The sequence below is a fragment of the Cervus canadensis genome, chromosome 18 (genome assembly GCF_019320065.1).
Source record: "Cervus canadensis isolate Bull #8, Minnesota chromosome 18, ASM1932006v1, whole genome shotgun sequence".
NCBI classification, from domain to species: domain Eukaryota; kingdom Metazoa; phylum Chordata; class Mammalia; order Artiodactyla; family Cervidae; genus Cervus; species Cervus canadensis.
Window position 1 is genome coordinate 48,789,905 of NC_057403.1, and position 13,480 is coordinate 48,803,384.

The 13,480-nt window shown below is 51.3% G+C and overlaps 1 protein-coding gene across 1 annotated transcript in view; it reads left to right on the forward strand.

Annotated features, from left to right (window-relative positions):
• Positions 1-380: 380 nt before the first annotated feature.
• ABCC12 (ATP binding cassette subfamily C member 12) overlaps positions 381-13,480 on the forward strand; it is a 32,814-nt gene continuing 19,714 nt past the window's right edge. Inside the window, exons 1-8 of the mRNA XM_043437786.1 lie at positions 381-532; positions 2,591-2,663; positions 4,340-4,543; positions 7,770-7,904; positions 8,014-8,089; positions 8,173-8,244; positions 11,134-11,223; positions 11,924-12,027. Coding sequence (XP_043293721.1) covers positions 408-532; positions 2,591-2,663; positions 4,340-4,543; positions 7,770-7,904; positions 8,014-8,089; positions 8,173-8,244; positions 11,134-11,223; positions 11,924-12,027 — 879 coding nt within the window. The 5' untranslated portion in view covers positions 381-407. The remainder of the gene's footprint in view (positions 533-2,590; positions 2,664-4,339; positions 4,544-7,769; positions 7,905-8,013; positions 8,090-8,172; positions 8,245-11,133; positions 11,224-11,923; positions 12,028-13,480) is intronic.

Sequence of the window (13,480 nt, forward strand, 5' to 3'; positions counted from 1 at the left end):
AGCTGGGCTTTGTGTGTGGAGAGACATCCTATCACCCTCCATGCCTTCAGAATTTGTGCCCATGGAATAAGCGTGTGGCAAAGGTCCAATGGGGGCTGTCCTGGTGGCTCAGTATTAAAGAATCCACTTGCAACGCAGGAGCCGCAGGAGATGTGGGTTCAATTCCTGGGTAGGGAAGATCCTACCCTGGGATCGAGGTGGACATGGTGACCCACTCCAGTATTCTTACCTGGAGAATCCCATGGACAGAGGAGCCTGGTAGGTTACAGTCCATAGGGTCATTAAGACTCTGACATGACTGAAACGACTTAGCACACACTCATGCACACACGCAAAAGTGCAACAGGGCCCCGAGGAGAAGGCAGTGAGGCCTGGCTCCTGAGGGTTCTCTGGTGTTGTGGCTTCAGATGCAGTTACAACAAGGGATCGTGGCCGTCAACGGGACTCTGGCCTATGTTTCCCAGCAAGCATGGATCTTTCATGGAAATGTGAGAGAAAACATATTATTTGGAGAAAAGTATGATCACCGAAGGTAATATTAACTTTGAAAGTGTGAAGTACTTTTGTGTTTGGTACACTCTGCTACAGAGGCTGATGTCATTGGTAATGATTGCTAAGTGGGTTTCTTTAATGAGTTCTGATTAAACATTCATCATATGTGGCTGGGTGTTGGTTTTTCTCTTCCTGATCCCAGAGTTCAGGAGAGGTGCCTTCTGCAGACCTGCGATCACACTCCCAGGAATGAATGGAATCAGCACTCCATCCCAATGCAGAGTAGCATATGTTCTGAGGTTTTCTGTAACAGTGCATATGGTGTCTGACTGCAGAAAGAGGAATCTGACAATTTTGCTTTAGGCCAAGTAATCGGAACTTTCCTTGAAACTGTGTGCAGCAGGTATGCAATTAATCAACCCTGAAACTATTAACTGACACCAGAGCTATCGGGATATGTTGCTGTTGATGTTCTCAACATGAAAGGAATGAAAACAAAGTTCATAATTTTTGAATCCACATATAGGGCCATTATATTTAAGCTCTGGAAATACATTCTTTTTTTTTTTTGGAAATACATTCTTAAGGTTCTTTGCCAAGCTTGATGTGTTGCCATGTACATTCTTTTATTAGAGTCCCATAACCAACCATTTAGGGGGACTCTGGCATAATATCCCCATTTTACAGAAGAAGAGATTAAGGCCCAGAGAGAGAGTTGACCTGCCAAAGTGAGTTGACCCTGCCAAACTCCATTCTTGCTGGCTGGCATTGGCCAGCATTGGGTTCTCAGCAAGAGATATGTTACCTCCCCTCCTTGTCCCTGGTCATGACATCCCGCTGTCAAGAGGCTCAGTCAGGGAGTCCTTAGCCCTGGCCAAACTGTTCTTCCCAGCATCTCCTGGCCTGCCTTTTCCCGTGCCTCCTGCCAGCCCTGTCTGGAATGGCTTCTCTCCGCAGAGGCAGACTAGAGGAAGGGATTCTTGTCCTTATCTCATAGGGCATCAGAATGCAAGTATTTACCAAATACCTGCAAGACACAGGACTGTGCATGACCATGGGGGCCACCGGGGTGGCTCAGATGTATCTTTGGCCTTCAAGTGCTCAAGTGTGGAATGGGTGGTAGGAGACGCACAGAGATGACAATCGGCCAAGGAGGAATATGCCAAGGGCAGGAGACTGTGCCGGACTGTTCAGAGGCAGAGATCACAAGATGGAAGAGAGAGTGGCACTTGAATTGGGCCTTGAAGGATGGACTGAGCACCCTTTATGTGTGGCATCTCTAGCAGAGGTTTTGCTCTTGGGATGGATATTGAGACTCTCAGGACCACGGGAAGCAGGAGAGTGGGAGGAAGTTTAAGATGGGAGTGGAGGTGGCAAGATGAAGATGTCCCGAGCATCCTGAGTCTCATAGTCAAAGACTGGCCAAGGTGATAACATTAGCTGTAACTACTGCTGATGGAGAATTTGAGCATCAGACAGCGTTCCCACTTCTCCCAACCTAATGAGTTATTAACCTAATGTACAGAGTGGAGAGTGATCAGGGAGGTATAGTCACTTGTTCAAGGTTACCCAGCTGGATTCAAACCCAGGTTCTGATTCCAAAGCTACTGGTCTCAGCCACCAGGCATAGCAGCCCTGAAGTTGACACATGGGCTCAATGCTCAGGGCGTCAAGTGCTTCCAGATCCTGGTGCAGACCTGTGATCTGCCTGCTCACTGTCTGCTGGTGCCACCCACACGCATCTTCTTGTCCATCAATGGTCTTGCATCCTCTGGGAGATCTCCTCCAGTGACCTCAGCCTTCACTGGTGACTCCCTGCTCTAACCCCTGTGAGTCACTTTCCCTTCAGAGGTCTTGTGTGCACTTATTTCATCTTTCTCAAATGGTGGGAAGCCTGTGAGGGGAGGGACCCTCCCGAGTCAACTCTGCATCAGATAGACGGGAAGAAGTCAAGAGGGAGTTGCCCTTGGACATCAAAGACCAAGCCACCAGCCACCTCCTTGCCTGCCCAGGACACCAGTGCGCCTTTTGAGCCACCCTGGGCTGCATGGACGTGGGGTCTTTCTCACGGTGCTGACCTCAAGCTTTGCTCCCACAGGTATCAGCAAGCAGTTCGCGTCTGTGCCCTCCAGGAGGACCTGAGCAGCCTTCCTTATGGAGACCTGACCGAGGTGAGTAGAACCCAGAGCTCAACCCCACAGCAGTGCACAGCCGCCCAAATGCCAGGTCCACTGCGCTGAAGCTCTGCAGGCTCTGGCTCCATCATATCCAGGTGTCCCAGAGGACCGAAGGGTCCCAGGAGATGTGGGGAAAGTCAGGCTCTACCATCCTGTATTCTCCACCTGGGTCCTTTCTTGGGGGATATCACGATGGATGTGACACCAGCTCCACTTGGGTTGGGCTCCGCCTGCTCACTCCTGGGGTCACTTCCAGTTTGCCTGCCATCTCGGGGATGGTTTCTGGCAAAAACTGCTTCCCCATCTTCCAGGCTGGCTTGTCTTCCAAGACAGAGACTGGGGGTACAGCATTGTGGCTGGATGCTCACGGGCCCCTTCTTGATGTGCTGGCCCCACCCGCCCAGGAGTGTAAGGGTCATGTCCAAATATCTCCCCTGAAGGGTGTTCATTTAAAGGGCGGGGGCTGAGCCTGCCAACTCAGGTGACTGAGGGGCATCACCAGGCCACCTTCTGTCTCCCCACCCCAGTGGGCCCTTTGCACAGTCTTCCCAATCTGCCAGGACCCCAGAGAAGGAAGGCATCCTGACGAAAGCCCAGTTCAGAGCACACTGTCATTCTCTGCCGGTGTAGCCATGTGCCTGTGTTAAGGGAATGGCCACCACAACCACTGAAGCCCTGGCCCTGCCAGTGTTTGCTTCCACCCACCCCTACCTGCTTACCTAGCTGCACACTCGCCTTCCAGGCTCTAGACCTCTGCTTCTGCCAGTTACCACCATTCGAGTTCCCACTCCAAATCCATCCCCTTGAGGAAGACTTTCCTGAGTCCCAAAGTCTAAAGTAATATGCCCCAAAGGGCTTAGTTTATGCTTCTCAGATGGCACTTGTTAAAACTCCTTTGTGCCATTACTTTGTGTATAACTAAACTACCCACCCCTGCTAAGATGTGAGCTCCCGGTAGAGAGGGGACTTTTCTTGTCTGACTTCATGTGTCCTGCCCTAGTGTGCAGTCCAACGCCTGGCTGAAGTCCTGGAGGCTCGCTTTGGGGTCAGTTGGATAGGATCACCTCAAGTAGGCAACCTGGGCTTTTCACCTTTTCAACAAATGCTTGCTGAGCACCTGTTCTGGTCCAGGCATGGTGCCAGGCCTTAGGAATGTAATGATGAACAAGGCAAACACATCTCTTGCCTTCATGGAGCTTAGAGTTGCCTGGTGGGAGTGAAAAGTTGATCCACAAGTGGACCAACAGAGATACCTGCTCCTTGACCCTCTGCTTTCAGCCACTTCTCCCTCCTGTTCGCTTGTCCCCTGGCTCTCCTGCTCCACAATGAGAGGTTCCTGCTCAACAATGCCCTCTGGCACTACTGGTCAAGATGAAGCCCTCCCAATGGGGTTGCACTGGGGTGGCGGTATTGTGAGCCAGGAACCCCTCACTCAACATTGGAAGGAGCATTTCCCTAGTTGCCACTGCCCACCAGGCTTCCTGCAGAAGTGGAGCCTCCCACTGCCAGGGTACCTGGTGTGGCCAGGGCGTTCCTGGAAGGGGGTGGAGGAATTGGACCATGGTGATGAGCGGTCTGCTGTAGAGTCTCCAGGAAGCTCCTGGTCCCCACGGACTGTGGGGTGGGAGATTCGGCCTGATGATGGACCATAGCATTACCCTTGTCCACAGATCGGGGAGCGGGGCCTCAACCTCTCTGGGGGGCAGAGGCAGAGGATCAGCCTGGCCCGTGCCATCTACTCGAATCATGAGATCTACCTGCTGGATGACCCGCTGTCGGCCGTGGACGCCCACGTGGGGAAGCACGTCTTTGAGGAGTGCATTAAGAAGGCACTCAGGGGGAAGACCGTTGTCCTGGTGACCCACCAGCTGCAGGTGACTGGGACCAGCAGGACCCATGAGGTCATGAAATGGGTGTGGCTCGCAAAGTCTCCTCTTCTGCCTAAACCTGCAGTCCTCACCTGGACCAGGTCAGGGAAGGGGCAGGTGACACTGTGATGGTCCCCAGCCATCCAGGCTAGCGTGGAGCTCTGCCCAGTCCTCTGTGCTTGGCTTACCCTACCTTTGGGCTCAGTGGAGCCAAGACCATCCATCAGAGGGAAATTCTCCAGGAACACCTGACCCCTACCTGTGGGATTGACATGGGGCACCTCCTCCAGCTCGGGATCACTGATGATGGGGAGGTGGGAAGCCAGGTAGGAAGAGCCTTCTCCTCCATCAAGGGCTGGGCAGACCTGAGGTCAGGGGTAGGGGGTGACAGGAGATGATGAACACTTGATTGGGGTTCAGATGCCCCTTGTATCATTCCCCAGGGGGAAGGGGCTGGAGACTAGGACTTCAGGGCTGAGGCAAGAAGCTTCTCCCTGCTCAGAGCCACTCTCAGGCTTAGGAACATGAATATTTCCCGGGAAAGGGAGTGACTGAACTCCCTGAATAAGCTTGGGAATTTGGCAGATTGGGGACAGTACTTACTGTGTCAGCCCCATGGAAAGGGTTCAGGACCCTTCTCCACTCTGACTTATCTACAGTGAGTAGGCAAGTGAGTCCCCAGAGGTATGCGCTGTGCATCTGTGTGTGTATGCGTGTGTGTGCGTGGCTGGAGGAGAGAGCCCCCAGTATGGGACTGTAATGAGAAGTCAGTTGGAGCAGAGGCAGGAGAAGTCCTATCTTCTGACTCTTCTGCCACCCGGGGGGAAATGTTAAACTAGGAGTAAGAGGTGGGACTCCCGGCCTTTGCAAGGGTAAGACAAGCTAGGGGAGGGGTTGGAGCTGACAGCATGTGAAGTTGCCATGGTTACAGCATCTTTAGGCTCCTCTGTCAGTGGCCAAAAGGTCTAGCCGAAGAGGGCCAGGTTTTCAAGGACTAGGAAAACCAGGCCTTCCTATACCTGTGGCTTTGCCCCAACCTCTGCCTCTCTTTACTGAGGGTTAGAGGTCTCAGAAGAAGCGCCAAGCATCTGAATTTAGCGTATGGGGTTTACCCGAGTGGTGTCCGTCATCTCCAGGAAACATCTTAGCTGGGCGCGTGAGATAAGAGCTCCTCGTTCCTCGGCTAGGCAGGGGCGGGGTGTGGAGAAGGCTGGGTTTCTTCTGGGCCCCCATGAGGTGACTCAGAATGGGCTCTCGCCCAGCCCAGGAGCTAAATGTGGTGACCACAGCTCTGCCCCGTGAGGCTCCAGTCCCTGGAGACCACAGGCAGTGGGAAGGGTTGTCCTCCTGGAGGGCCCAACGGATGTGGGTCAGAGCTGTCTTTTCAGGAGTCTTCAAGGGGCACAACGTGACCTTGGCCCTGGCCCAGCCTCTGAACCTTGCTCACCAGCAGAGTGGCCTCAGACTATATCCCAGGAGGCTCAGTCTCCTCAGAGACTCTATTTTTCACCAAGGTCATTTCATCTTACTTTTTGCGTGTTGAAAATACAGGCAGCCACTAGATGGCGCTGGAGTCTCAATCCGGTCATCCATTATGGGAAGGAGGCGCTCAGAGGCGGACCTGAAGCCCCTGGGCTTTTCCGGAACATTTCTCCCGCTACTTTCACTCGGGGGTCCACACGCAATCTGGATGCTTTCCGGTGCTCAGACTGGACGATTGCTCTTCTGTCACTTGAGGAAACAAATGAAATGAGGCCAGCGGCCGACCACTGACATCCAACCCAGGGCCAGAGTCTGTGTTTGCAGAGCAAAGCTGCACAGATCACCCTCTGTCTCGCTGGAGAGAACTGGGAGATCACTGGCCAGAGGGGCTTCACCAGGAGCCTCAGGGGCTGGGATGTGTGCTCCCATATCTGTGCCTTAGTTTCCCCATCTGGGAAATGGGCTGATAATCATGCTGCCTGCTTTCTTGATTGGACTGTGGGGGACAGAGAGGGGATGAGATCAGGCTTTGAAAATTAGAAGATGCTGTGCAAAGATGAGAAGAGACTTTCTATCAGAAAGTGTCTCCACTGGATATTAAGATCCAGCTGTTCCTCCTTGTGTTGTCTGGGAAAGTGGACATGGAACCAGGCAGTTAGTCCAAAGAAGCCAGAAAGGCTGGACCTGTCCAAGGCCAAGAAAACCTGTTGTCATTTGGCTTCTTCCCCACAAACCCCAACAGATGCAGAGTGACCAAATGTAGCTACTTCTTTCAGGGTTTCAATCAAGAGCATCAAGGTAGATTTGATCTGTGTGAACCCCAAAGTACAAGGGAAGACCTCCCACCTGAATTGCAAAGCCCTGTTCAGGCTGAACTGTCTTAGATCTCATAGCATCTTGTCCACCTCTAGGAGGGTCTCCCTGCCCCTAGATGGGCTGATCCTATCGGGAGAGCTCAGTCTCATTCCAAAATGAAAGGAAACTCCGCTTAGCAGCTCTTTGATCTCAGACGTGATATAGAAATGAAAGGAACTCAAATTAGAAAAACAGAAGTGCTTTGGACAAAATGTAGGATGCTATCATTAAAGGTACAGATAAGGCTGGTGTAAACTCCTCAAGCCAGGTAAAGTGGCCTGGAGGCCAGGGACTGTGCCATGGGCTGCATCTCCTGGGCTAGATAAGGATGGTGAGGTGGGTTTGTAACGTTACAACAGAGGGGAGCCATTGCTGAGGTCATACTTCCCTTCTCCACTAAATCATGGCTTCAGTGACCTTGTTAATTTCATACTCCAAGTTCCCGTGATCAGATTTCTTAGCAAGGAGGTTCATATAGGGAGTAATAGCAGAGGAAGATTCAATGTGCATCACAGTGACAACCAGAGGCCCCCTTTGCTCTCACAAGACACATAGGCACTAAGTCAGTGTTTCTCGGCTGGGGGCCACTGTACCTCATAGTGGGCATCGGGCAGTGTCTGGAAACACTTTTACTTGCCACAACCTGGGAGTGGAGGTGCTCCTAACATCGACTGGATAGAAGCCAGAGAGGCTGCTAAATATCCTGCAATGCCCAGGTCAGTCCCCACCTCACCCCCAACTAAGAATTATCTGGCCCTCAATATCAGTGTTGCCAATATTGGGAACCCCTGGATCACATGAGCCCAGGATGCTCCTGGATGGGAGTCCAGCGCCGTGCTCTTCCTCTCTCTTCCAAGACAGAAGCTCACTGTACATTGCTTGAATATCCCTGCAGTTCTTAGAGTCTTGTGATGAAGTCATCTTGTTGGAAGATGGGGAGATTTGTGAAAAGGGAACCCACAAGGAGTTAATGGAGGAGAGGGGACGCTATGCAAAACTGATTCACAATCTCCGTGGGTTGCAATTCAAGGTAAGTCTCTTTCTACTTGGGTGCAAGAGAATGGGTGCCTTCCCTCATCATTTCTGGCCTGGAGAAGTTCTGTCGTTTCGTTTTCAGAGGGATTTCATTTTGTTTCTAGGATCCTGAGCACATGTATGACGCAGCAGCAGTGGAAGCCCTTAAGGAGAGCCCTGCTGAGAGAAATGAAGACGCTGGTACAATCAGAGTTCCCATCCCACCTCTCTTATCACTCATGGCTCATGAGTGGACACAGATGGTTCTTTATTTCTCACCCTAGTTTTGGCTCCAGGCGATGAGAAACGTGAAGGAAAAGAATCTGAAACAGAATCAGAATTTGTAGACATAAAAGGTATTTACTGTTCATTCCCTCAGTTACATACTCTTAAGAATTTGTTGGGCAGCTACCATGTGGGATAGAGAAGTATAGGCATGCTGTCCTTTGTGGGCAGCTGGAATTGTATCGTTTATTGTAGTGTGAGCCTTGGGGTTCAGCTCCCTGAATTTGAATTCTGGCTCAACGACGTATTAGTTTTAGAACTTGGAAGCAAGATACTTGGCCGTGCGGAACCTTAGTTTCTTAATCCATAAAACGGGGGAAATAAGAGTACCAACTTCATAGGTTCTTGCAATGATTACAAGAGAAACGCTACATAGAATGACTAGCACAGTGCCTGACATATAGTTATTATTGTTATTAGTTGTTGTTATTGTTATTTGGAAAGATCAAAACAATGCAAAGAGATTATGTGCATAATCAAAACAATGCACACACAGGAGATGAGATGTTTCTCAGTCTTTATGCTGAGTGTTGAGAAAGAATTGTATAGCAGAGTAGAAATCGATGTGGAATAAGGGTATTCATTCTTCCCACAAATAAGGACTCAGCATTCTACTATATGCCAGTCACTAAGCTAGACTGCCCCTGTCTTCAGGATCTTTTGGTCTGGTGGGGGCCATAGGTAAAAGGATAATCAGGGGCAGCTGTGATAAGAGTAATAGGGAGCTGAAGTGGGAGTAAGAAATCAGGAAGGGCATCACAGAAGAGGTGACCTTTGAACTGGCCCTTTAAGCATATGTAGGAGTTTGCCCAGGACACTATGGTGAAAAGGTGGGGAAAGCGGGGGGCTTTGAGGTCGAGGGTAACAGGTAATTCCAAGAAAGCAGAGAGAAGAGATGTGGGAGATAAACCTGGCAAGGACCAGGCTGGTCAAACTCCTTCTCCTTCTTAGTCTCTGTTGCCTTTCATCCCTTCATCCATTCAACATTTGTTGAGCACCTGCTCTATGCCCTGCCCTCGATGGGCACTGAGAAGACAGGAATCAAAATACACCCCCCTAAAAATGGCCACAGCAAGGTCCCTCAATAATGTGTGGCTGAAAAAAAAAAAACCTTAGTATATTTCATCACATTTAAGATGCCATCTATTTTAAGAGCAGCGTCATTTTATGTACCACTAAGAAAAGTCTCTGCCAATTAAATGATATGGCATGCTACCGAATGGGGCACATCCTGATTTCAGAGATGTTAAAATGTGGGAAAAAATGTGAGTCTTCACATCGATGAAAGTTGGCACCATTAATGGTGCTTGTGACAAACGCATGCCCATTTGGACAATATATTTTTATCTCTCTGGAGGCGGCCAAGGCTGAAGTGGGGCCCTTGTAGTCTCTTCCATGCTTTCCTAGGAAAGCTCCAGGCTACTAAGGATTTGGGGTCTTGTGGGCAGAGTAAACCCTGCTCCTCTTCTCCTCCTCACCCCACCCCCTTCTCTGGAGAGGAAAGGGAAGGTGTGAAGCTAAATGCTGAGAGCTGGAGGGATGGAAGGGTTGAAGGTGGCACAGCCCGCAAAGGTGCGCAGTGTCAGCAGCAGAGCTGACTGGGTTGGGACCAATAGCTCCTTTAACGCCCCGGGATGCTGCTCATTAGGCTCTGCTGACCCGTCAAGGCAACCCCCGCATGCTGCAGCCCCAGAGGGAGACACGATGATGAGCAAAAGTCAGGCTGAACATTTTAAAGAAGCTCGAGCGAGCGTTCCCAGGCAGAGGGGATAATGGCAGCTCTGTTCAGAGGCACCTTTGAGATGCGAGCTCTCCTTGCCGGGGCAGGGTACCAAGAGCCCTGTGCAGGGGGACCCCCTAGTCAGGCTCTGATCATCTCTGTTTACAAGAGCCAGGTATAAGCATAGGGTGCTGCTTCCGAGCCGACATTCTCCTCCTTCTCATGCTGGAGAGGGGAGAGACGCGATTCACTCCTGGCTGCTGGGAGCTCATCCCTGCACCTCTGGACGTTGCTCCAGTGGGAGCTTCGTGGCCCTTTGCCCTTACACCTTGGAAAATGGAAGGGACGTGGGGGAGCCACGTGGCGGGATCCAGGGACCCACCTGGGAGGATGCCCTGGTTTCTGCTCATGGTGTGATCTCCGTGGTGGAGGCGTTCTTGTTGGCCCTGTAGTAGATAGCGTGGGTACCCTCAGCACTTCTGCACCACCCAGCCCAACTCCCAGCTGGCATTTCACACCTGCAGCCCTTTGCCCAGAGCTCTCTGGGAGCTGCCAGCCACAGGTCAAGCCTGAAGTGTGGGGGGAATTAACCCCCAGGGGGGAGCCTCCCCCGATGCCAATGGGAGTTGGTGTAGAAACATCCCAGGTCTCACTGATCATGTGAAAAATCTCTGAAATGTAGTTGTGCCCCAGTCTGAGAGTTCTCTGTGCTGAGGTAAGCTACCATTGTCCATGGAAGTGGGTGGGGAGGGGGAGCGGGGAGCAAAGAGCGCTGCCTTGCTGAGACACTTTTTTTTTTTTTTGCTGAGACACTTTTTACTGCCGACTTCCTTGCCCTGTGCCCTTTAGCTCCGGAGTAAACTGCGTGTGTTCACATCCTCTTCTTAGGGTCTGCTTCTGTAGAGCTAGAGAAAGGCAACCCTTGTCTCCCCAGAGCTGAGCACGCCAGTTCAAGTTCAGTCGCTCAGTCGTGTCCGACTCTTTGCCACCTCATGGACTGCAGCACGCTGAGCATGTAGTAGTTGCTTAATAAATATGTCTCAAAAGACTGAAAGCCACCTGCCTCACTAGGCTGTCATGAGGACCAAACAATAAAACGAGCAAAAGTGTGTTGGGAATTTTAAAGCATAGGGCTAGTGGAAGGAAGGATGACAACCGGCCTTAGTGGTGGGGGTGGAGAGGTGGGCAGGAGGGGGCCGCCCCACTGCGGGTGTCGCAGGACTTGTGTTTGTCCCCACAGTTCCTCCGCACCAGCTCATCCAGACTGAGTCCCCCCGGGAAGGAACTGTGACCTGGAAAACGTATCACACGTACATTAAGGCTTCTGGAGGTTTGGTAGAAAACAACGGGTTTCTTGATTTAATTTGCATTAAAAATTCTTTCTTAAACTGTTGGGTTCATGTTTTATGACTTCTTTAACAATTGCTCTCTTTATGCTAGGGTCGTTTATCAGTGCTTTATATTTTTTTCCCCCTTATAATCCAAAGTCTGATAAAGCCGCCTTTTAAATGGAATCATCCTTTATCTCCATTAAAGCTGCCAGACACTACCTATTGAAACTGAATGAGCAGCAACGTGACCTGGCTGTGGTGCTTGTGTAACCTTGCACTCTGATCTCTGAGTGCAGCGCCATCTGCTCGTTGCCTGCCTTCAGGGCAAGAGTCATTGCCATGTGCAAAAGATAACCTATAGTTCCATTGCTTGTCACTCTCCAGCAAGGCCGGGTTTTTTAAAATTTGTTTGTTTTAAAAACATTGAGTCACTTGTATTACAGTGAACAGTGGTGGTTTTTGTTTCTAAACATGTTGACATTTGGATCCATTTTCCAACTAGGTGGAATAGATGTCCCCACTGGGGTTTCTGGGACCTAATGCTCATAGTTGTCACGTCAGCCTAGAAAGTGCTTCCCAGGGTGGATGACCTTTCCCTATAGGCTTCGATTTTCCCCACCAGGGTTGGACCCCGAGGAAGAGGAGCCCACCGCTGCTGCATGGCCTCTGTGACCCCTGGCCCTCTCTCCTCCGCTGCAGGGTACTTGCTCTCTCTCTTCGTGGTGTCCCTCTTCGTCTTGATGATCGGCAGCTCTGCCTTCAGCAACTGGTGGCTGGGTGTCTGGTTAGACAAGGGCTCACAGGTGAGTTCCCCTTTGGCTCTGGCAACTGTTGAGTCAGTTGCTGACAGAGTCTGAACACAATGAGCCTCCCACAGCCCCCACCACAAGACCAAGGTCAGCAGCTTACACCTACGCAACTTGACTCCAGCAATCCCCTTTGATCTTTCAAGACAGGCAGGGCATCTGAATTTGTATGTGCCACTTTCGAATTTTAAAGGATTGGCTAAAAACCTTGTGCCAGGCAGATGCAGCCTCTCTGGAGTCATGCACAGGCAGGATGGGGTCAGTTTTTTGCAGACTCTGTTGTAAGGGACCTCCAAGGAGAGTCTGGGAGGGACTGGGGAAGCCTAACGCAGATTTCCATCTTCTTGCCTCTGAAGAGAAACTGACATCTCATCACTGACACTGTCTGATGTCAGTGGGTTCCACTTGGCTTGGCTCCCCAAAGTCCCTCTAAAGGAAGAGGACATGCGAAAGTCAGCCTGGATCTGCTGTAGGACCCCTGCGGGCCTCTCCCTGACTCCCAAATTTGCAACCAGGCCAGGCCCCTCTTGAGGACTGATAAGTCTACTCTCCCTCAAGCCTGATGGAAACTCTCCCAGCTTTTGGCCCATGCTTTCAGAGCTTTCCTGGAGCCCCCTGGGAAATGCTGTGAGGTTGCCTCCCCATCCTCCAAGATTACATTTTGGTATAGTTCTGTTGCTATGACAACCAACGTGAGGAGGCCTTGGGAAGACACGGGCAGAGGAGAGGATGGGATTGCCCTCCTGGAGTTCAGCACAGCTCCCTGAGACCTGTCTCAGGGGGGTGGCCTGCACTTTGCAGAAAGAGAGGCACCTCTGGAACATTCCCCCAGATCCTTGCTTGCTCCTGAAGAGCCCTTTCCTTGGAGAGCCCAGGGTGTTCATCGGAGTGGAGCCTCCCCAGGAGGCCGGTGCTGTGCTAACTGGGCAGCAGCCATGACGGCCTACCCACGTGTTGGCTCCACCCCCAGACACCGTGGACACAGCCCACAGCACAGTGAAGCCTCCTCTTCAAGCTGGTCCTTTGGTCGATTAGCTCCCCAGGGATGCTCTTGCTTTTATGGATGTGCATCCATCAGCCACCACCTCTGGTTTACATTTCCTCTAGGGCTGTAATCAGCAAAATGGCATTTAGAAGGAAGATGCTTGTTTGCTCCCCAAAGGCAGTCTTGACTTTTTAGCACACAGCTCAGAGAAGAATGAAACTGCCAATTTCTCAGGAGGAGGAGATGGCCTCTCCCCAGAAATGGAGGCAAAAACATGTTCTTCTGGGGCAGGATGGAGCCAAGTGGGGTCACTTTGGATCCTCCCAGAGTCTTTGGTTCATCAGACTCCCTCCTACCCCCTGGGGACTCCAGCGCAGTGAACCAGTGCCCTCCTAGGTGCGCCCCCAGAAAAGGAAAGAAAGAGGGCTCTGGGGCTGACCCCTCCTACAGAGATGCTCCTGAATC